The following is a 24,658-nucleotide window of genomic DNA, read 5'->3' on the forward strand; positions in this document are numbered from 1 at the left end:
CTGGCCACCTGAAAAAAAAGACTTTAATTCCTGGAGAGGAGACACTAAATGTACACATTGACGTTCTGTGTCCTGAACTGATATCAACACAAAAAGAAAGTGTCAGTTATAAATGCTGAGGACTGTGTTGGGTTGTGAGAAGCTTTCCTTTCACTCTTCTTCCTCACCCAGTCAAAGTCCATGAAGAAGAAAAGCGAGTTGAAGATTAAACTGGGAAGCAGCAACACTCAAGTCCCACCTGTTACAAGTCAGCTGTTTGGTCAGAGTCAATTTGGACACAGATGTATTTCAAACCACATACTTGCCAACCTTGAGACCTCCAAATTCAGGAGATGTGTATGTTGTAGCGTCCCAGAACAGTTAATGCCGCAAGGGCTTCTGGGTATTTCTTCTGTAGTTTATGTTGTGTTAAGATGCGGATGATCTCCCAAAATGTGTTTGTCATTCTTGTTTGGTGTGGCTTCACAGTGTGGTGCATATTTGTAACAGTGTTAAAGTTGTTTATGCAGCCACCCTCAGTGTGAGCTGTATGGCTGTTGACCAAGTATGCGTCGCATTCTCATGACTGTGTAGAAGCTGCATATGTTATATGTGTGTACCAGCACGCCGTTTGTATGATGGAAACGCGGCCGTGACGACAGGTTGTAGAGGAAGTTAAAGGTAGTGCCCCCAATATTGTTGTCCGGGTGGAAATCGGGAGTAATTGGGGAGAATGGTTGCCCTGGGAGATTTTCGGGAGGGGCACTGAAACCCGGGAGTCTCCCGGTAAAATGGGGAGGGTTGGCAAGTTTGGTTTATCATTATGAGACATGATGCATGAAGTTTTGAACACAATTACAACAGAGAGGCTTTAGGCTTGGGGCGGCACCTAATGAAGAGGCTGTCTGCCATGAAGGACGGCATGTAGGACATCGGCAGCCAGAAGAACTTGGCGTCCCATCCGGGCGAGTAGCGAGTGCGAGGGTGCATGGCAGCGATGGCGTGCTCCATGCAGCCTACCACCTTCATCAGATCGCCGTCTGTCAGCATCGTAAAACTTCTGTCCGTGGTTTCCAACGCTGAAACACAAAGAGACCACGCCTCATTGAGTTGGAATGTTTTCAATGTGTACTCTGTTTTTCCCACTAGAAGGCGCACTTGAAATCCTTTCATTTCCTCAAAACTCGACAGTGCGCCTAATGTACACCATAATTTGGGTTGTACATTAGGCATGGGAGTTGCAGGTTCGCTTCCCACCTATTGACATCAAAGTCGCTGCCGTTGTGTCCTTGGGCAGGACACTTCACCCTTTGCCCCCGGTGCCGCTCACACCGGTGAATGAATGATGAATGAATGACAGGTGGTGGTCGGAGGGGCCGTAGGTGCAAACTGGCAGCCACGCTTCCGTCAGTCTACCCCAGGGCAGCTGTGGCTACTGATGTAACTTACCACCACCATCGTGTGAATGAATGATGGCTTCCCACTTCTCTGTGAGCGCTTTGAGTATTTAGTAATAGGAAAGCGCGATATAAATCTAATCCATTATTATTATTATTGATAAGTGTGACCAGTAGATGGCAGTCACACATAAGATATACATGTGAACGTCAATATGACTCAAGTAAACAACACCAACATTTTATATGTTCCATTGAAAATATAGAACATTACACACGGCGCTCAAAAATCTACCAAATGTTTTAGTAGGACTTTGGTAAGGTATGAAGCCACACCACTTGATGGATGGTACTGTGCTTCAACATAGGAGTATTATTATGCTGTGTGTAGAAGGTAAGAAATTATCTGCTGTTTTGTTTCACAATATTATGCAAAAGAAAAGTTTCTTACCTTCTGGTACTTGCTGATCTGTATTTGGGATCTGCATACATCCTGAAAATTTGAGCGCATCCGCCTTTGTAGTCCGCGCCGACACGGTAGTCAATAAACTTATTTTTCTCTATCTTCTTATGTGACATTTATCCTCTACTGTTGCCATTTCTAATATAAAGTAGTGTTAAGTTCTTACTTATATCTGTCAGTAAACTCACCATGAAAGCACTAAAACATTCCGGTGTAGTGACTTTACATTATTCACCCAGGGAACTTTACTTATTAGAAAGTTCCGGTTACGGGACACATTTCGGGTGTTGTTGCACTAGTGAGCCATGGATGAGGAGATACTGCTCCGTTATTGATGGAAGTAAATGTCATTAAAACAGTTAGCGCCATCTTTTGACACTTCTTCCTCTCCCGCCCTTGCACGCTACACCGCTACAACAAAGATGATGCTGTCCAGGTGGAGGCACGTAAAAAAGACTGCCCGCAAAACGGTGTCCCCTGAAGAGACTGTCATAAAGTGAGTTGAAGATGATGCAACATTTTGAGCAAAGAAGCAGCATTACATGTTATGTCGACCACAAGGAAGTCTTTGACTTTTAGAAAATAATCATAATATGACCTCTTTAATGCGCCTTATAATCCGGTGTGCCCTATGGTTAAAAAAATACAGAATTCAAAAGCATTCTTGCTCTGATGAAGAGGTTTTGAAAACATTTACAAAAATCCGCCACTTTATAATTTGACCTTGGGATAGGATTGAACAACTGCAGGCATTTTGTTGTGAACATGTGAAGATAAAGTAAGATTTGTAAATAAGAAGTTGCTGACAAGTAAGATCTTAAATGGGACATCCACTACAGCAATAGTTTTAACTGCAGACTAACATATAAGTTGGTTGACTATTAGACAGTGTGACCTATGACCTACAACCAGCTTTTACAACTTTTCAAAGAATTTTATGAGCAAGTTGTAAGAAACTCACACTTTTCCAAGAACTCTTGTCCATAGTCGTCCTTGACGTCCTGAGGCAGCCTGGCCCACAGCTTCTTCAGGTTGTTGTTCACCAGCTCCACGTCGCTGACCTTGGTTTTGAAGAAGCCGGGCTCGATGCATGCCACCTTGACTCCAAAGGGCGCCATGTTCAAACTGCGGCAGAGAAGTGGGGGTTGCAATTAGAAGGAGGCGGCATCACACCTGTGCTGCTGACCTCACCGCAGACTGTCGCTGAAGGCCTCCACGCCGTACTTGGACACGCAGTACGGGCCGCCGAATGGACTGATGCGTCCGAACACGCTGGCCACGTTGACCACTCTGCCTCTGGCCTTCTTGACCAGGGGCAGCACGCTCAGGCTGACGTCGATCACGCCCAGCAGATTGATGGCCAGCATCTCTTTGTAGTCCTCAATAGTCAACCACTCTGTGGGCCCCGATGGCACGGACACGCCCGCATTGTTGACCACGGCCCACAGTCCTGCAAACACACAACACCCACGTACCCGCCTGAATGATACTGACAATACAACAAACACACAACACCCACGTACCCGCCTGAATGATACTGACAATACAACAAACACACAACACCCACGTACCCGCCTGAATGATACTGACAATACAACAAACACACAACACCCACGTACCCGCTTGAATGATACTGACAATACAACAAACATACACAGGCCTGAATGATACTGACAATACAACAAACACACAACACCCACGTACCCGCCTGAATGATACTGACAATACAACAAACACACAACACCCACGTACCCGCCTGAATGATACTGACAATACAACAAACACACAACACCCACGTACCCGCTTGAATGATACTGACAATACAACAAACACACAACACCCACGTACCCGCTTGAATGATACTGACAATACAACAAACACACAACACCCACGTACCCGCTTGAATGATACTGACAATACAACAAACATACACAGGCCTGAATGATACTGACAATACAACAAACACACAACACCCACGTACCCGCCTGAATGATACTGACAATACAACAAACACACAACACCCACGTACCCGCCTGAATGATACTGACAATACAACAAACACACAACACCCACGTACCCGCTTGAATGATACTGACAATACAACAAACACACAACACCCACGTACCCGCTTGAATGATACTGACAATACAACAAACACACAACACCCACGTACCCGCTTGAATGATACTGACAATACAACAAACATACACAGGCCTGAATGATACTGACAATACAACAAACACACAACACCCACGTACCCGCCTGAATGATACTGACAATACAACAAACACACAACACCCACGTACCCGCTTGAATGATACTGACAATACAACAAACATACACAGGCCTGAATGATACTGACAATACAACAAACACACAACACCCACGTACCCGCCTGAATGATACTGACAATACAACAAACACACAACACCCACGTACCCGCCTGAATGATACTGACAATACAACAAACACACAACACCCACGTACCCGCCTGAATGATACTGACAATACAACAAACACACAACACCCACGTACCCGCTTGAATGATACTGACAATACAACAAACACACACAGGCCTGAATGATACTGACAATACAACAAACACACAACACCCACGTACCCGCCTGAATGATACTGACAATACAACAAACACACAACACCCACGTACCCGCCTGAATGATACTGACAATACAACAAACACACAACACCCACGTACCCGCTTGAATGATACTGACAATACAACAAACACACAACACCCACGTACCCGCTTGAATGATACTGACAATACAACAAACACACAACACCCACGTACCCGCCTGAATGATACTGACAATACAACAAACACACACAGGCCTGAATGATACTGACAATACAACAAACACACAACACCCACGTACCCGCCTGAATGATACTGACAATACAACAAACACACAGCACCCACGTACCCGCCTGAATGATACTGACAATACAACAAACACACAACACCCACGTACCCGCTTGAATGATACTGACAATACAACAAACACACAACACCCACGTACCCGCCTGAATGATACTGACAATACAACAAACACACAACACCCACGTACCCGCCTGAATGATACTGACAATACAACAAACACACACAGGCCTGAATGATACTGACAATACAACAAACACACAACACCCACGTACCCGCCTGAATGATACTGACAATACAACAAACACACAACACCCACGTACCCGCCTGAATGATACTGACAATACAACAAACACACAGCACCCACGTACCCGCCTGAATGATACTGACAATACAACAAACACACAACACCCACGTACCCGCTTGAATGATACTGACAATACAACAAACACACAACACCCACGTACCCGCCTGAATGATACTGACAATACAACAAACACACAACACCCACGTACCCGCCTGAATGATACTGACAATACAACAAACACACACAGGCCTGAATGATACTGACAATACAACAAACACACAACACCCACGTACCCGCCTGAATGATACTGACAATACAACAAACACACAACACCCACGTACCCGCCTGAATGATACTGACAATACAACAAACACACAACACCCACGTACCCGCCTGAATGATACTGACAATACAACAAACACACACAGGCCTGAATGATACTGACAATACAACAAACACACAACACCCACGTACCCGCCTGAATGATACTGACAATACAACAAACACACACAGGCCTGAATGATACTGACAATACAACAAACACACAACACCCACGTACCCGCCTGAATGATACTGACAATACAACAAACACACAACACCCACGTACCCGCCTGAATGATACTGACAATACAACAAACACACAGCACCCACGTACCCGCCTGAATGATACTGACAATACAACAAACACACAACACCCACGTACCCGCTTGAATGATACTGACAATACAACAAACACACAACACCCACGTACCCGCCTGAATGATACTGACAATACAACAAACACACAACACCCACGTACCCGCCTGAATGATACTGACAATACAACAAACACACACAGGCCTGAATGATACTGACAATACAACAAACACACAACACCCACGTACCCGCCTGAATGATACTGACAATACAACAAACACACACAGGCCTGAATGATACTGACAATACAACAAACACACAACACCCACATAACGGCCTGAATGATACTGACAATACAACAAACACACAACACCCACATACCCGCCTGAATGATACTGACAATACAACAAACACACAACACCCACGTACCCGCCTGAATGATACTGACAATACAACAAACACACACAGGCCTGAATGATACTGACAATACAACAAACACACAACACCCACGTACCCGCTTGAATGATACTGACAATACAACAAACACACACAGGCCTGAATGATACTGACAATACAACAAACACACAACACCCACATAACGGCCTGAATGATACTGACAATACAACAAACACACACAGGCCTGAATGATACTGACAATACAACAAACACACAACACCCACGTACCCGCCTGAATGATACTGACAATACAACAAACACACACAGGCCTGAATGATACTGACAATACAACAAACACACAACACCCACGTACCCGCCTGAATGATACTGACAATACAACAAACACACACAGGCCTGAATGATACTGACAATACAACAAACACACAACACCCACATACCCGCCTGAATGATACTGACAATACAACAAACACACAACACCCACGTACCCACCTGAATGATACTGACAATACAACAAACACACAACACCCACATAACGGCCTGAATGATACTGACAATACAACAAACACACAACACCCACGTACCCGCCTGAATGATACTGACAATACAACAAACACACACAGGCCTGAATGATACTGACAATACAACAACTATAGTCAGAAAAAGTGCAGCTCGGGGTTATTTGAACAAACTCCATGACTTTGTTTGATTATTGGGATAAAACACACTTATTGCCTCGATAAATAAATAAATAAATGATAAATGGGTTGTACTTGTATAGCGCTTTTCTACCTTCAAGGTACTCAAAGCGCTTTGACACTACTTCCACATTTACCCATTCACACACACATTCACACACTGATGGAGGGAGCTGCCATGCAAGGCGCCAACCAGCACCCATCAGGAGCAAGGGTGAAGTGTCTTGCTCAGGACACAACGGACGTGACGAGGTTGGTACTAGGTGGGATTTGAACCAGGGACCCTCGGGTTGGGCACGGCCACTCTTCCACTGCGCCTGCATAGCTTAGGGCAGTAGTTCTCAACCTTTTTTCAGTGATGTACCCCCTTTGATTTTTTTAATTCAAGTACCCCCAAAGCATTTCTGGTTGACAAAAAGAGATAGAAGAAAAATACAGTTTCTGATTTATTAAATTATATAACAGTGCAAAATATTGTATTTGTAGTGATCTTAAAATATTGACAAAAAAAGATACAAAAATAACTAAAAAAAACTTGTTGAAAAATAAACAAGTGATTCAATTAAAAATCAAGATTTCTACGCATAGAAGTAATCATCAACTTAAAGTGCCCACTTTGGGGATTGTAATAGAGATCCATCTGGATTCATCAACTTACTTCTAAACTTTTCTTCACAGAAAAATAAATCTTTAACATCAATATTTATGGAACATGTCCACAAAAAAAATATAGCTGTCAAGACTGAATATTGCATTGTTTTATTATTTTTTTCACACTTTATGAACTTACATTCATATTTTGTTGAAGTATTATTCAATTAATATATTTATACAGGATTTGTGTGTGTGACTATCATTGGTACTTTTTTCTTTTTAAAGCGTTAATCGCTAGCTGGCAACGAGAGCACTAATCATTAGTGGCACCTAACGCATTAAGCACTAGCTGGCAACGAGAGCACTAATGAGTAGCTGGCAACTAATGCACCAATCGCTAGCCAGCAACTCGCTGACCACAGCTGGCAACTAATGTGTCAATGGCTAGCTAACAACTGCCAGGCCAATCTCCAGCTGAAAACTAGGGCTTTAACTAGTGTGCTAATCTTTAGCTGGCAACTAGAGCGCTAATTGCTAGCTAAAAACTAATGCATCAATCGCTAGCGAACAACTCACTCACTAATCACTAGATGGCAACTAGAATGGTAATTGTTAGCTGGCAAATCAACATCTAATTGCTAACTGACAACTAATGTTCTAACTGCCAGCTGGCAACTAGAGAGGTAATTGCTGGCTGACAACTAGCACGCTGATCGCTAGCTGGCAACCAAAGCACTAATCGTTAGCTGGCAACTAGAGAGGTAATTTCTGGCTGACAACTAGCAGGTTGATCGCTAGCTGGCAACCAAAGCACTAATCGTTAGCTGGCAACTAGAGAGGTAATTGCTGGCTGACAACTAGCAGGTTGATCGCTAGCTGGCAACCAAAGCACTAATCGTTAGCTGGCAACTAGAGAGGTAATTTCTGGCTGACAACTAGCAGGTTGATCGCTAGCTGGCAACCAAAGCACTAATCGTTAGCTGGCAACTAGAGAGGTAATTGCTGGCTGACAACTAGCACGCTGATCGCTAGCTGGCAACCAAAGCACTAATCGTTAGCTGGCAACTAGAGAGGTAATTTCTGGCTGACAACTAGCAGGTTGATCGCTAGCTGGCAACTAAAGCACTAATCGTTAGCTGGCAACTAGAGAGGTAATTTCTGGCTGACAACTAGCAGGTTGATCGCTAGCTGGCAACTAAAGCACTAATCGTTAGCTGGCAACTAAGGTACTAATCGCTAGCTCTTTTAAATGCTTACATGATCATGACAATTATGACAAACAATGAAATGACAACTTCAAAAAAATCAAGCAACAAGTGCATGAACCCACTACAGTTCTTCTGTCGAAGACCTCTGCTCTAAATGATGTCTTGCATTTCAAGTTGGGGCACTCCATGTGGTCAATTTGAACAGTTACACTCAAACTATTAATCCAAGCTGTTTCAACTCAAAAAATGTAATAATCATGGCAGCCCTAAAATGTACCGTAATATAAAATGTACAATTATTTTTGTTATTGAGAACAAATGGTATACGCCACCACTACAACTACTACTATGTAAAAAGAAAGTAGAACAGCACCGGGTGCAAAGACCTCTACCTGCTGGCTAATAGCAGAATGGATCCAGACTGTAATTGAGATTGACTCCAAAATGTAATTATTTAGACAAACTTAATTGCTCCCTAGGACAAATTCTTTAATCACAATAGCTAAGTACAAGAAGAAAATATAAGAAGAGAAATATCAAAAGCACTACAAAAAAGGAAAAAAAATAAAAGAGATTTACAAAATCCAAACACAGTGAAGTTGTCAGGTTGTGTAAATGCTAAATAAAAAGAGAATACAACAAATCTTTTTCAACTTATATTCAATTGAATAGACTGCAAAGACAAGATATAATAATCATGAAGTTAGAATGTAATGGCAGCAACACATTGCAAAGACGTCATTTTTACCAGTGTGTTACATGGCCTTTCCTTTTAACAACACTCAGTGCAGGTTTGGGAACTGAGGAGACACATTTTTGAAGTGGAATTCTTTCCCATTCTTGCTTGATGTACAGCTTAAGTTGTTCAACAGTCTCCTGCCTCAAATTTACAACGGGAGACACACTTTTACTATGAAGCCAAGCTGTTGTAACACATGGCTTGGCATTGCCTTGGTGAAATAAGCAGGGGTGTCCATGATAACATTGCTTGGATGGCAAGATATTAAAGTTAAAGTTCAAGTAGCAATGATTGTCACACACACACTAGGTGTGGTGAAATTTGTCCTCTGCATTTGACCCATCATCCTTGATCACCCCCTGGGAGCAGAGGGGAGCAGTGGTGCCGCGCCCGGGAATCATTTATGGTGATTTAACCCCCAATTCCAACCCTTGATGCTGTGTGCCAAGCAGGGTGGCAATGGGTCCCATTTTTATAGTCTTCGGTATGACTCGGCCGGGGTTTGAACTCACAACCTACCCATCTCAGGGCGGACACTCTAACCACTAGGCCACTGAGTAGGTTGTCCAAAAGCTGTATGTACCTTTCAGCATGAATGGTGCCTTCGCAGATGTGTAAGTTACCCATGCCTTGGGCACTAATACACCCCCATACCATCACACATGCTGACTAGAACACTTTCACCCTACAACAATCACTAATACACCCCCATACCATCACACATGCTGACTACAACACTTTCACCCTACAACAATCACTAATACACCCCCATACCATCACACATGCTGACTACAACACTTTCACCCTACAACAATCACTAATTCACCCCCATACCATCACACATGCTGCCTACAACACTTTCACCCTACAACAATCACTAATACACCCCCATACCATCACACATGCTGACTACCACACTTTCACCCTACAACAATCACTAATTCACCCCCATACCATCACACATGCTGCCTACAACACTTTCACCCTACAACAATCACTAATACACCCCCATACCATCACACATGCTGGCTACAACACTTTCACCCTACAACAATCACTAATACACCCCCATACCATCACACATGCTGACTACCACACTTTCACCCTACAACAATCACTAATACACCCCCATACCATCACACATGCTGACTACCACACTTTCACCCTACAACAATCACTAATACACCCCCATACCATCACACATGCTGACTACCACACTTTCACCCTACAACAATCACTAATTCACCCCCATACCATCACACATGCTGCCTACAACACTTTCACCCTACAACAATCACTAATACACCCCCATACCATCACACATGCTGACTACAACACTTTCACCCTACAACAATCACTAATACACCCCCATACCATCACACATGCTGACTACCACACTTTCACCCTACAACAATCACTAATACACCCCCATACCATCACACATGCTGACTACCACACTTTCACCCTACAACAATCACTAATTCACCCCCATACCATCACACATGCTGACTACAACACTTTCACCCTACAACAATCACTAATACACCCCCATACCATCACACATGCTGACTACCACACTTTCACCCTACAACAATCACTAATTCACCCCCATACCATCACACATGCTGCCTACAACACTTTCACCCTACAACAATCACTAATACACCCCCATACCATCACACATCCTGACTACCACACTTTCACCCTACAACAATCACTAATACACCCCCATACCATCACACATGCTGACTACCACACTTTCACCCTACAACAATCACTAATACACCCCCATACCATCACACATGCTGCCTACAACACTTTCACCCTACAACAATCACTAATACACCCCCATACCATCACACATGCTGACTACCACACTTTCACCCTACAACAATCACTAATACACCCCCATACCATCACACATGCTGACTACCACACTTTCACCCTACAACAATCACTAATACACCCCCATACCATCACACATGCTGACTACAACACTTTCACCCTACAACAATCACTAATACACCCCCATACCATCACACATGCTGACTACCACACTTTCACCCTACAACAATCACTAATACACCCCCATACCATCACACATGCTGACTACCACACTTTCACCCTACAGCAATCACTAATTCACCCCCATACCATCACACATGCTGACTACCACACTTTCACCCTACAACAATCACTAATACACCCCCATACCATCACACATGCTGACTACCACACTTTCACCCTACAACAATCACTAATACACCCCCATACCATCACACATGCTGACTACCACACTTTCACCCTACAACAATCACTAATACACCCCCATACCATCACACATGCTGACTACCACACTTTCACCCTACAACAATCACTAATACACCCCCATACCATCACACATGCTGACTACAACACTTTCACCCTACAACAATCACTAATACACCCCCATACCATCACACATGCTGACTACAACACTTTCACCCTACAACAATCACTAATACACCCCCATACCATCACACATGCTGACTACAACACTTTCACCCTACAACAATCACTAATACACCCCCATACCATCACACATGCTGACTACCACACTTTCACCCTACAACAATCACTAATACACCCCCATACCATCACACATGCTGACTACCACACTTTCACCCTACAACAATCACTAATACACCCCCATACCATCACACATTCTGACTACCACACTTTCACCCTACAACAATCACTAATACACCCCCATACCATCACACATGCTGACTACCACACTTTCACCCTACAACAATCACTAATACACCCCCATACCATCACACATGCTGCCTACAACACTTTCACCCTAGAATAATCACTTTGACTCTAGAATATCCCGGATGGTTCTTTTCCTCTTTGGTCTGGAGGACATGACGTCCACAGTTTCCAAAAACAATTTGAAGTGTGGACTGGTCAGACCACAGAACACTTTCCCACTTTGCATCAGTCCATCTTAGATGAGCTCGGGCCCAGCGATTCTTGGGGTGTGGAATTATTCAGAATCCATTCAAACCGGTTCTTGTAATATTTGGTATAAAACCTTTCTGAGACCGTGTCCAAAAGCCATATCGACTGCTGCTGTTTAAAGCGAAGCGAGAAGGTATAAGATCACCTAAAAATCAGATTTTTAAAAATGTATTCTTAAAAAATGTAAGAATAAAAAGAGAATCCAAATACATAAGGATTTTAATCCATTTTTTGAGCAACTCTACTATCTTGTCTGGTGCTAGCATACAAATGATTAACATTTATTCTATTCTACTTGTCCAAAGGAGGACATGTTGGGAGACACTACCTCTTCAAACTGACCATGGAATGTCCCGGGACCCCCTGGGAAGAGCTGGACGAAGGAGCTAAGGAGAAGGAAGTCTGGGCTTCTCTGCTTAGGCTGCAGCCCCCGGATAAGCGGAAAAAGATGGATAGATAGTCACTTACCTTCATTTATTACCCTTGCAGTCATTTTGATGCCGTACAAACACAATAGTACATGTGCATTAAAAGTTGCTCTACTTTTTTCCCAATAACAACATTGAAAGGTGGCGACTAGTGCAGCTTGGGTGGGCTCCAGACCCCCTGCTGCTCCATGGATGACTCAGCTTGTAATTCTATACATTTGTCACCAATCATTTCTCAACTATTCTTGCTAAGCTTAACCTTGAATGAATGAATGGTTTATTTTGAGCCATGCAAACAAAACAAGAGAATGACATGAAATACAAAAGAAATATATAAATACATTATTTTTACACCTACATTGAAAACATTACATGTGACTAATCTTTTGTAGATGTCAAGATTGGCTCAAAAGGGAGTGGGAAGAACTTATTAGGTCCCACCCCTATACATATACAATATATAATACAATAATATATATAATATAATTCAGTTCATTGGTTGCTGCGTAGATGCTATATATTATCTATATATAATACATTTAAATTCACACACACTTACATATATACATATGTACACACACATATATACAAACACATATATACAATTTATATATATATATATATATATATATATATATACATACATATATACACACACAATCACATACATACACAAATGTATATACCCAAAATACACATATGTCCATCATATACACACAAACACCTATATAAATACTATATAGCCCAAAAAAAGTCTGCGGGCTATAGAGCGTTTTCTGTTCGGGCTCCAGTACTCTGGAATGCCCTCCCGGTAACAGTTCGAGATGCCACCTCAGTAGAAGCATTTAAGTCTCACCTTAAAACTCATTTGTATACTCTAGCCTTTAAATAGACTCCCTTTTTAGACCAGTTGATCTGCTGTTTCTTTTCTTTTTCTTCTATGTCCCACTCTCCCCTGTGGAGGGGGTCCGGTCCGATCCGGTGGCCATGTACTGCTTGCCTGTGTATCGGCTGGGGACATCTCTGCGCTGCTGATCCGCCTCCGCTTGGGATGGTTTCCTGCTGGCTCCGCTGTGAACGGGACTCTCGCTGCTGTGTTGGATCCGCTTTGGACTGGACTCTCGCGACTGTGTTGGATCCATTGTGGATTGAACTTTCACAGTATCATGTTAGACCCGCTCGACATCCATTGCTTTCCTCCTCTCCAAGGTTCTCATTGTCATCATTGTCACCGACGTCCCACTGGGTGTGAGTTTTCCTTGCCCTTATGTGGGCCTACCGAGGATGTCGTGGTGGTTTGTGCAGCCCTTTGAGACACTAGTGATTTAGGGCTATATAAGTAAACATTGATTGATTGATTGATTGATATATATAATAGTATATATAATATACACTTTTGTCTAAAGGTTATTAACAGTTTATGGTGCCTATGGGAACAAGCTTTCATGTTGACTGTGATATTAGTGGTTAATAGTGGATCCGTGGGTGTGGAGCTACTGCTCCTGATCAACAGGACCTGAGGACCACTCCTGCTATGTGTCCTATGTGTCCTATGCTGTGCATTAAAAGAGACGAGGGGAGCCCCCTGCCCCCTTACCTTAAAAAGCAAATCGAACTAAATAGAAACATTTTCCCACAAATGACAGTGTCAAGAGATGGCTGCAAAAAGATTGAATCGGCGTAAATGAGGATCGGCCAGAATGTGCGGGGAAGTTGCAGGCACGGGATGAAAGAGAAGGGTGGTGTGAACTCCGCAGGGATTGCTTGAAATGACGTGTTAGGTAAGTGAGGCGATCACAACATGTGGAATAACTAAAAGGTCTGTTCAGTATACACTGTAGAACATGTCAAATAGGTCATAACATTAGAGGCAGTCAGCACTTGGCCATGCACTGACCTTAAGCGGGAATATTTTACTTAATACCTGTGCAGGTGTGGACAGCATTGCCTAAAGGCAAACTATCAATCCAGTAAGACACTGTTCACTGAATATCTCGCAGACTCTGTGCCGTCATGAAGACAGAATAAGTGAGGGTGTGCTGTGACTTTACCTTTCTGTCCCACCACAGTCTTTACAAGAGCTGCGGCTTCTGCCACACTGGCCGAGTCGCTGACGTCCACATGTAGCGTTGTCAGTCTGTCAGAGGACACCTTCTTCAGCTCGTCTTCACCTTTTTCTGTGTAACAGCCCGCGATGACACGGAAGCCCAGCTTGTCCAGGTGCTTGGCCAGGACCTGACCAAAGCCAGAGTCACAGCCGGTGATGTAGACATGAAGGTCTCCCTGGTTGGACACTCGCTTGGACTCCTTCAACCATCTGTACATAAGCCACAGGGCCGCCAGCCCCGCGATGTACAGGAACATTGCTCTATAGAAGAAGGAAAAGAAATACAAATGAAGACGCAACCACAGCAGCTGACATCTACTTTCATTGGGAGTTTAGCTTAAGACTTGAGAGACATCAGATAACTCCTGTCATGTAGCAGCACTTTCAATAGCATTTTTGTGGTGGACTAAGAAATAGCATAGTGTATCTGTCAACTACAGTACAGGTGGAACACTTCTAGCTCACAGACCACAGCTGCCTGAGAAGAATATTTCCACCGCCACTGTGCCAATCTACATGCTAAATGTACATTTTGATAGCATGGCCAGCTTCCTACATTAAGGAGAACTAGCTGACATCGGTAACACAGACATTGATGTATGTATACATATACATAAATACACATATGTATACACACATTTGTGTGTGTATGTATGTATATATATATATATATATATATATATATATATATATATATATATATATATATATATATAAGTAGGTGTGGGAAAAATCACAAGACTACTTCATCTCTACAGAGCTGTTTCATGAGGGGTTCCCTCAATCATCTCCTGATGAGCTGAAGTAGTCTTGTGATTTTTCCCACACCTACATATTGCGCTCTACCACGGTATCGAGCACTATTCTCTGGATAATCCAATCAAGAAATACATATATATATACACATACATACATATATATATAAAACTTAGGGCAGCACGGTGGAGGAGGGGTTAGTGCATCTGCCTCACAATAAGAAGGTCCTGAATAGTCCTGGGTTCAATCTTGGGCTCGGGATCTTTCTGTGTGGAGTTTGCATGTTCTCCCCGTGACTGCGTGGGTTACCTTCGGGTACTCCGGCTTCCTCTCACCTCCAAAGACATGCACCTGGGGATAGGCCCCTCCCACCTCCAAAGACATGCACCTGGGGATAGGTTGATTGGCAACACTAAATGGTCCATAGTATGTGAATGTGAGAGTGAATGTTGTCTGTCTATCTGTGTTGGGCCTGGGATGAGGTGGCGACTTGTCCAGGGTGTACACCACCTTCCGCCCGATTGTAGCTGAGATAGGCACCAGCACCCGCCGCGACCCCAAAGGGAATAAGTGGTAGAAAATGGATGGATGGCTAAAAACAAATGTGACTTATATTGTGGATGTGCTGTTAGCTGCCAGGACCATGAGCAGACTGGCTAGAAATGGCAATATAGAATGTTTAATACTGCATGCAAAATGATAATAATATACATGATGGGAATAAGCTGTAGAAAATGGATGGATGGATATACAACTGAAACAGTGTACTGAAGACATGTGCTGCTAAAAGCACTGACATGTTGGACAGGAGCAGGCTGAATCTTGCAGTAAAAACATGAAAATGGAGCTCCTGTCATACAGTAATGTTTCACTAGCATCAGCAATGTGCTTGTTTAATATTCTTGATTACCATTCAGTAAATTGTAAAGTATGTCATTTGCTTTATACACAACATGTGACATTCAACATGCATTCACATAAACATGGGGTCACATTAAATGTGGCACCACAATAATAATAACAGTCCTCTAGTCCAGTACTTTTCAACCTTTTTTGAGACAAGGCACATTTTTTGTGTTGAAAAAATGCGGAGGCACACCACCAGCAGAAAATCATTAAAAACCTTAACTCAGTTGACAGTAAAAAGTGGTTGTGGCAATTGTTGGATATGACTTTAAAACATAAGCAAGCATGCATGACTATAGCTCTTGTCTCAAAGTAGGTGTACTGTCACCACCTGTCACATCACACCCTGACTTATTTGCACTTGTTTGCTGTTTTCCTGTGTGTAGTCTTTTACTTCTTGTCTTGGGCTCCTATTTTGGTGGCCTTTTCCTCTTTTTTTTGGTATTGTCCTGTAGCAGTTTCATGTCTTCCTTTGAGCCATATTCCCCACATCTACTGTACTTTGTTTTAGCAATCAAGAATATTTCACTTGTTTTTATCCTTCTTTGTGTGGACATTGTTGATTGTCATGTCATGTTCGGATGTACTTTGTGGACGCCGTCTTTGCTTCACAGTAAGTCTTTGCTGTCTTCCAGCATTCTGTTTTTGTTGACTTCGTAGCCAGTTCAGTCTTAGTTCGGTTCTGCATAGCCTTCCCTAAGCTTCAATGCCTTTTTTAGTGGCAATCACCTTTTGTTTATTTTTGGTTCAAGCATTAGATACCTTTTTACCTTCACACTGCCTCCCACTGTTTCCCACATCCACAAAGCATTTAGCTAGCTGCTGCCACCTACTGATATGGAAGAGTATTACACGGTGACTCTGGCGAGCTCTAGACTCTGGCTAAACTTCAGTATTAATGCTATTGGATCTCAGTGCTGCATTTGACACTGTCGACCACTCAATACTTTGACAGGTTGGAAAACTGGGTGGGGATCTCAGGCACAGTTTTAAGCTGGTTCAAGTCATATCTACAAGATAGGAACTATTTTGTTTCCATTGGTGACTTTGTATCAGAACCAACCAACGTAACGTGTGGAGTCCCCCAAGGTTCAATCTTGGGGCCGACTTTATTGAACATCTATATGCTCCCACTAGGACAAATCATGCAAAATAACATTGACCATCATTGAAATGCCGATGACACCCAAATCTATGTAGCACTATCACCAAATGACTATTGCCCCATAGATCTTCTGTGCCAGTGCATTGAGCAAGTCAAACACTGGATGTGCCAAAATGTCCTACACCTAAATGAAGATAAAACTAAGATCATTTTTTTTGGTGCTAAAAAAGAAAGGTCTAAAGTCATCCAACACCTTCAATCACTGTCCCTGAAAACCTCAAATAAAGCCAGAAATCTTAGGGTTATTTTAGATTCTGATTTACATTTCGATAGTCTCATCGAATCAGTAACAAAATTGGACTATTATCACCTCAAAAATGTAACAAAACTTAAAGGGCTCATGTCAGCTCAAGACTTAGAAAAACTTGTACATGCCTTTATTACCAGTAGGCTAGACTATTGTAATGGTCTCCTTGCAGGTCTTCCCAGGCAGCTTCAGCTTGTTCAGAACGCTGCTGCTGGAGTTCTAACAAAGACCAAAAAATGTCAGCACATTACACCAATTCTTAAATCCTTACATTGGCTCCCTGTACATCAGAGAATTGACTTCAAAATCCTCCTGCTCACATATAAATCACTACATGGTCTAGGGCAGGGGCGTCGCCAGACATATTTCACTGGGGCACATGCCCCACTGTTGATCTGCAGTGCCCCAGTGAAAATTTCACCAATAAAAAAAAAACGCTTCAGACTTTTAAGTCTACATAACATAAACAACAGCGAACATATTACTTAGTATGGTAATTGATTGCTACTGTATTCGTAACAATGAGCACATGGCTATTTAATATGGTCATGTATTCACGTGTGGATCGAGACTTCAGTTGAGAGAGAGAGAGAGAGAGAGAGAGAGAGGCGATGCAAATCACTGCTCAGGTAGGTAACGTTAGCCAACAACAATTTGTTAATTACATTATTTTGATTTTGATTTGACTCAAACTGTAACTCCTAGATGGATTTAAGAAAGTTATTCGCCCGCAGAAGAGAAGCAGCAGCAGGAATGAGAGATGTAAGTGAAGTCCTAGCTAGCTAGGCAACATCATTGTCTTAAGTTGATGCTAAGTTAGCTAACGTTATTCCTTGTATCAAGACAAACATATTCATTTGCTGTACGAGCTGTCGGGGGAATTTCCAATGAACATGAAACATCATGTTGGTTATTGTCTGCTGCTTCTGCATCAAAGATGATTTGGAGTCAGCATGTGTGAGTTGAGTGCTTCTCAAACGCTTTATCTTCAGGAAGAATTTTTCTATATCATCAAGTCGTGAGCCAAATTTTTAAATCATTCAAGTTTACTTCACAGAAAAATAGCACGGTAGACTTGTCTTGTTAATCGCTGTGACTTTGACTAAAATAATCTTGTTTTGTCACCAGAAAAATGGCTACAGCTAAAGCATCTGCTTTTGTTTCCAGAAAAAGTAATAACATTTCTGTATTTGTTTTCAGAAAGATGGCTAAAAATATCGGGTTTTGTTGCCCCATTTAGATTTTTATAAACTATATTTCCATGTCTGTCCTGAGTCCTCCTCCAACTTGTTAGTCAGTTTGCCTTTTGGTAAAATACTCACTTATAGTCACTAGAAAAATGGCAAAAAATATCTGGTTTTGTTGCCACAATTTGATTTTCTTCTCCCTAAACTTTTATTTTTTCATGCACACATGTGACTGCGACTCACTGAAAATGACACACAATCCACTTTTATGTGAGGAGCCAGCAGTTGGGAACCACTGGTCAACTGTATAACAGTTACTGTAATATTTCCATGTCTGTCCAGAGTGATTGACCACTTTGCAAAAATGAAAAGGAGACGTTCCAGTTTACTTCTCAGAAAATGATTCCCTGAACAGACACACAACAGTTGTTCATTTATTCTACTACTGTGGCTTTATTGTTTTGTGTATATTTGATAGTTTTGTGTATCTGAAATAGGATTAGCCACATTGCCATTAATGGAAATTAAATAATATAAAAGAACCCAAAGCACTATTTATGTCTTTTTTATGATAAATAAGTGCTAAAAATGTTTTTGCTTGCGCGCTTTGCACGCTCCCATGAATTATTTGTGCCCCAGGTGTGCCCCAGTACAGTATTAGGTCTAGTGACGCCCCAGGTGTGCCCCAGTACAGTATTAGGTCTAGTGACGCCCCAGGTGTGCCCCAGTACAGTATTAGGTCTAGTGAGGCCCCAGGTGTGCCCCAGTACAGTATTAGGTCTAGTGACGCCCCAGGTGTGCCCCAGTACAGTATTAGGTCTAGTGACGCCCCAGGTGTGCCCCAGTACAGTATTAGGTCTAGTGAGGCCCCAGGTGTGCCCCAGTACAGTATTAGGTCTAGTGACGCCCCAGGTGTGCCCCAGTACAGTATTAGGTCTAGTGACGCCCCAGGTGTGCCCCAGTACAGTATTAGGTCTAGTGACGCCCCAGGTGTGCCCCAGTACAGTATTAGGTCTAGTGACGCCCCAGGTGTGCCCCAGTACAGTATTAGGTCTAGTGACGCCCCAGGTGTGCCCCAGTACAGTATTAGGTCTAGTGACGCCCCAGGTGTGCCCCAGTACAGTATTAGGTCTAGTGACGCCCCAGGTGTGCCCCAGTACAGTATTAGGTCTAGTGACGCCCCAGGTGTGCCCCAGTACAGTATTAGGTCTAGTGACGCCCCAGGTGTGCCCCAGTACAGTATTAGGTCTAGTGACGCCCCAGGTGTGCCCCAGTACAGTATTAGGTCTAGTGAGGCCCCAGGTGTGCCCCAGTACAGTATTAGGTCTAGTGACGCCCCAGGTGTGCCCCAGTACAGTATTAGGTCTAGTGACGCCCCAGGTGTGCCCCAGTACAGTATTAGGTCTAGTGACGCCCCAGGTGTGCCCCTGTACAGTATTAGGTCTAGTGAGGCCCCAGGTGTGCCCCTGTACAGTATTAGGTCTAGTGACGCCCCAGGTGTGCCCCAGTACAGTATTAGGTCTAGTGACGCCCCAGGTGTGCCCCAGTACAGTATTAGGTCTAGTGATGCCCCAGGTGTGCCCCAGTACAGTATTAGGTCTAGTGAGGCCCCAGGTGTGCCCCTGTACAGTATTAGGTCTAGTGACGCCCCAGGTGTGCCCCAGTACAGTATTAGGTCTAGTGACGCCCCAGGTGTGCCCCAGTACAGTATTAGGTCTAGTGACGCCCCAGGTGTGCCCCAGTACAGTATTAGGTCTAGTGACGCCCCAGGTGTGCCCCAGTACAGTATTAGGTCTAGTGACGCCCCAGGTGTGCCCCAGTACAGTATTAGGTCTAGTGACGCCCCAGGTGTGCCCCAGTACAGTATTAGGTCTAGTGACGCCCCAGGTGTGCCCCAGTACAGTATTAGGTCTAGTGACGCCCCAGGTGTGCCCCAGTACAGTATTAGGTCTAGTGACGCCCCAGGTGTGCCCCAGTACAGTATTAGGTCTAGTGACGCCCCAGGTGTGCCCCAGTACAGTATTAGGTCTAGTGACGCCCCAGGTGTGCCCCAGTACAGTATTAGGTCTAGTGACGCCCCAGGTGTGCCCCAGTACAGTATTAGGTCTAGTGACGCCCCAGGTGTGCCCCAGTACAGTATTAGGTCTAGTGACGCCCCAGGTGTGCCCCAGTACAGTATTAGGTCTAGTGACGCCCCAGGTGTGCCCCAGTACAGTATTAGGTCTAGTGACGCCCCAGGTGTGCCCCAGTACAGTATTAGGTCTAGTGACGCCCCAGGTGTGCCCCAGTACAGTATTAGGTCTAGTGACGCCCCAGGTGTGCCCCAGTACAGTATTAGGTCTAGTGAGGCCCCCGGTGTGCCCCAGTACAGTATTAGGTCTAGTGAGGCCCCAGGTGTGCCCCTGTACAGTATTAGGTCTAGTGATGCCCCAGGTGTGCCCCAGTACAGTATTAGGTCTAGTGATGCCCCAGGTGTGCCCCAGTACAGTATTAGGTCTAGTGATGCCCCAGGTGTGCCCCAGTACAGTATTAGGTCTAGTGACGCCCCAGGTGTGCCCCAGTACAGTATTAGGTCTAGTGACGCCCCAGGTGTGCCCCAGTACAGTATTAGGTCTAGTGACGCCCCAGGTGTGCCCCAGTACAGTATTAGGTCTAGTGAGGCCCCAGGTGTGCCCCAGTACAGTATTAGGTCTAGTGAGGCCCCAGGTGTGCCCCAGTACAGTATTAGGTCTAGTGACGCCCCAGGTGTGCCCCAGTACAGTATTAGGTCTAGTGAGGCCCCAGGTGTGCCCCAGTACAGTATTAGGTCTAGTGAGGCCCCAGGTGTGCCCCAGTACAGTATTAGGTCTAGTGAGGCCCCAGGTGTGCCCCAGTACAGTATTAGGTCTAGTGACGCCCCAGGTGTGCCCCAGTACAGTATTAGGTCTAGTGACGCCCCAGGTGTGCCACAGTACAGTATTAGGTCTAGTGACGCCCCAGGTGTGCCACAGTACAGTATTAGGTCTAGTGACGCCCCAGGTGTGCCCCAGTACAGTATTAGGTCTAGTGACGCCCCAGGTGTGCCCCAGTACAGTATTAGGTCTAGTGACGCCCCAGGTGTGCCCCAGTACAGTATTAGGTCTAGTGACGCCCCAGGTGTGCCACAGTACAGTATTAGGTCTAGTGACGCCCCAGGTGTGCCCCAGTACAGTATTAGGTCTAGTGACGCCCCAGGTGTGCCCCAGTACAGTATTAGGTCTAGTGAGGCCCCAGGTGTGCCCCTGTACAGTATTAGGTCTAGTGACGCCCCAGGTGTGCCCCAGTACAGTATTAGGTCTAGTGACGCCCCAGGTGTGCCCCTGTACAGTATTAGGTCTAGTGACGCCCCAGGTGTGCCCCAGTACAGTATTAGGTCTAGTGAGGCCCCAGGTGTGCCCCAGTACAGTATTAGGTCTAGTGACGCCCCAGGTGTGCCCCAGTACAGTATTAGGTCTAGTGACGCCCCAGGTGTGCCCCAGTACAGTATTAGGTCTAGTGACGCCCCAGGTGTGCCCCAGTACAGTATTAGGTCTAGTGACGCCCCAGGTGTGCCCCTGTACAGTATTAGGTCTAGTGAGGCCCCAGGTGTGCCCCAGTACAGTATTAGGTCTAGTGACGCCCCAGGTGTGCCCCAGTACAGTATTAGGTCTAGTGACGCCCCAGGTGTGCCCCAGTACAGTATTAGGTCTAGTGACGCCCCAGGTGTGCCCCAGTACAGTATTAGGTCTAGTGACGCCCCAGGTGTGCCCCAGTACAGTATTAGGTCTAGTGACGCCCCAGGTGTGCCCCTGTACAGTATTAGGTCTAGTGAGGCCCCAGGTGTGCCCCAGTACAGTATTAGGTCTAGTGACGCCCCAGGTGTGCCCCAGTACAGTATTAGGTCTAGTGACGCCCCAGGTGTGCCCCAGTACAGTATTAGGTCTAGTGACGCCCCAGGTGTGCCCCAGTACAGTATTAGGTCTAGTGACACCCCAGGTGTGCCCCAGTACAGTATTAGGTCTAGTGACACCCCAGGTGTGCCCCAGTACAGTATTAGGTCTAGTGACGCCCCAGGTGTGCCCCAGTACAGTATTAGGTCTAGTGAGGCCCCAGGTGTGCCCCAGTACAGTATTAGGTCTAGTGAGGCCCCAGGTGTGCCCCAGTACAGTATTAGGTCTAGTGACGCTCCAGGTGTGCCCTAGTACAGTATTAGGTCTAGTGACGCCCCAGGTGTGCCCCAGTACAGTATTAGGTCTAGTGACGCCCCAGGTGTGCCCCAGTACAGTATTAGGTCTAGTGAGGCCCCTGGTCTAGGGCCCAAGTACATGACTGACATGCTCCCACTATATAAGCCCTGTAGATCACTAAGATCTTCTCAGACCAATCTGTTAGCGGTTTTCAGAGAACTCAAATCAAGGAGAGCATCATTCAGTCACGACGCAAACAAATAGCTGGAATAAACTTCCTTAAGATGTCAGACTTTACCCAACTCTGACTACTTTTAAAACTAGACTGAACACTTTGATGTTCACCTTAGCTTTCAGCTAAATCTTTAACGTCTGCACTGTTTTTATTTTTATTGTCTGCATTTTAATTTTGCTTTTATTTTCTTTCATTTCACTTTGTTGTCTGTGAAGCACTTTCGAGTCTGGGTAAGAAAAGTGCATACAAATAAAGCCGCCTTGCCTAGACAGCAGCGACACTCAACAACACATCATTTGCAGACTATAATTACTGCTTTGCCAAATATATTTTTAAGGCAAACAGGTGAAATGAGATCATCGGCACACCTGACTGAATGTCATGACACACTAGAGTGCCGCGGCACAGTGGTTGACAAAGCCTGCTCGAGTCTGCTGAATAGTTACTTCTTTCAAACAAGATACTTTGACGTCCACTTTAAAAGTCAGACAAAGCCACAAAGTGGTAAAGTTGTGTTAAGCATGGAAGTTGTGAGTTACTTTTAGCGGGGGTTAAGTTACTAAGACTTGGACAACATTGCACTTGGAAGTGAAAGTCATTCTAAAACTTACGCCTCAAAGTTGGTCACAGGCCAGAAGACAAAGTTGTATTCCCTTCTGACACCTGCCAGGTGTACTTTTAAACCTGCCAGGTATACTTTTACACCTTTACACCTTCTTCTTCTTCCTCTTGCTTCTCTTCCTCGTACTTTTTTACACCTTCTTCTTCTTCTACTTCCTGCCTGCTTAACCGGCGGCTGGCAAGCAGGTTTGTGTTGTGCATCAGCGCCACCTTGTGGTATAAAGACGGACCTACTCTTTAGTCTTTTAAGTCTTTTTTTAAACGTGAGTGGAGGCCCTTTGAGGTATTTTTGTTCACTTTTGTCTAAAAGCGCCAAATTTGGCACAGGTGTAGCTCAGGACATACTTCAATGATTTAGCTAGGGCGCCCACGCCGGTGACCTTTGGCCTCGCCACAGCGACCAATCAAATACAGCCGCCACTTGTAATAGCTTTTGTCTCTAATATTTGAAACACATGAGCTACAAATGTAAACTTGGTGTC

At 44.4% G+C, this 24,658-nt stretch overlaps 1 protein-coding gene across 2 annotated transcripts; it reads right to left on the reverse strand.

Moving 5' to 3' along the window:
- Positions 1-5: 5 nt before the first annotated feature.
- LOC133538448 (retinol dehydrogenase 7-like) lies at positions 6-24,345 on the reverse strand. 2 transcript variants are annotated; one of them, XM_061880084.1, is made up of 6 exons: positions 24,167-24,345; positions 18,078-18,168; positions 14,820-15,136; positions 3,031-3,289; positions 2,801-2,964; positions 6-1,058 (listed from the first exon to the last, which is right to left on the reverse strand). In XM_061880084.1, the coding sequence occupies exons 3-6, from the start codon at positions 15,130-15,132 to the stop codon at positions 835-837; spliced, it is 960 nt and encodes a 319-aa protein (XP_061736068.1). In that variant the 5' UTR covers positions 15,133-15,136; positions 18,078-18,168; positions 24,167-24,345; the 3' UTR covers positions 6-834. The 2 variants fall into 2 exon arrangements, with proteins under 2 accessions (XP_061736068.1, XP_061736067.1); XM_061880083.1 differs by lacking the exon at positions 18,078-18,168 and having other exon boundaries at positions 24,167-24,344.
- Positions 24,346-24,658: the final 313 nt, after the last annotated feature.

Source organism: Nerophis ophidion, linkage group LG19 (assembly GCF_033978795.1).
Source record: "Nerophis ophidion isolate RoL-2023_Sa linkage group LG19, RoL_Noph_v1.0, whole genome shotgun sequence".
NCBI lineage: Eukaryota > Metazoa > Chordata > Actinopteri > Syngnathiformes > Syngnathidae > Nerophis > Nerophis ophidion.

Coding starts and splice junctions, on each gene's coding strand:
- LOC133538448 (XM_061880084.1), bottom strand. CDS start 15,132: ATGTTCCTGTACATCGCGGGGCTGGCGGCCCTGTGGCTTATGTACAGA. Junction 2,965..3,030: donor GCCTTCAGCGACAGTCTGCG/GTGAGGTCAGCA, acceptor TCTCTGCCGCAG/TTTGAACATGGCGCCCTTTG. Junction 1,059..2,800: donor ACAAGAGTTCTTGGAAAAGT/GTGAGTTTCTTA, acceptor TTTGTGTTTCAG/CGTTGGAAACCACGGACAGA.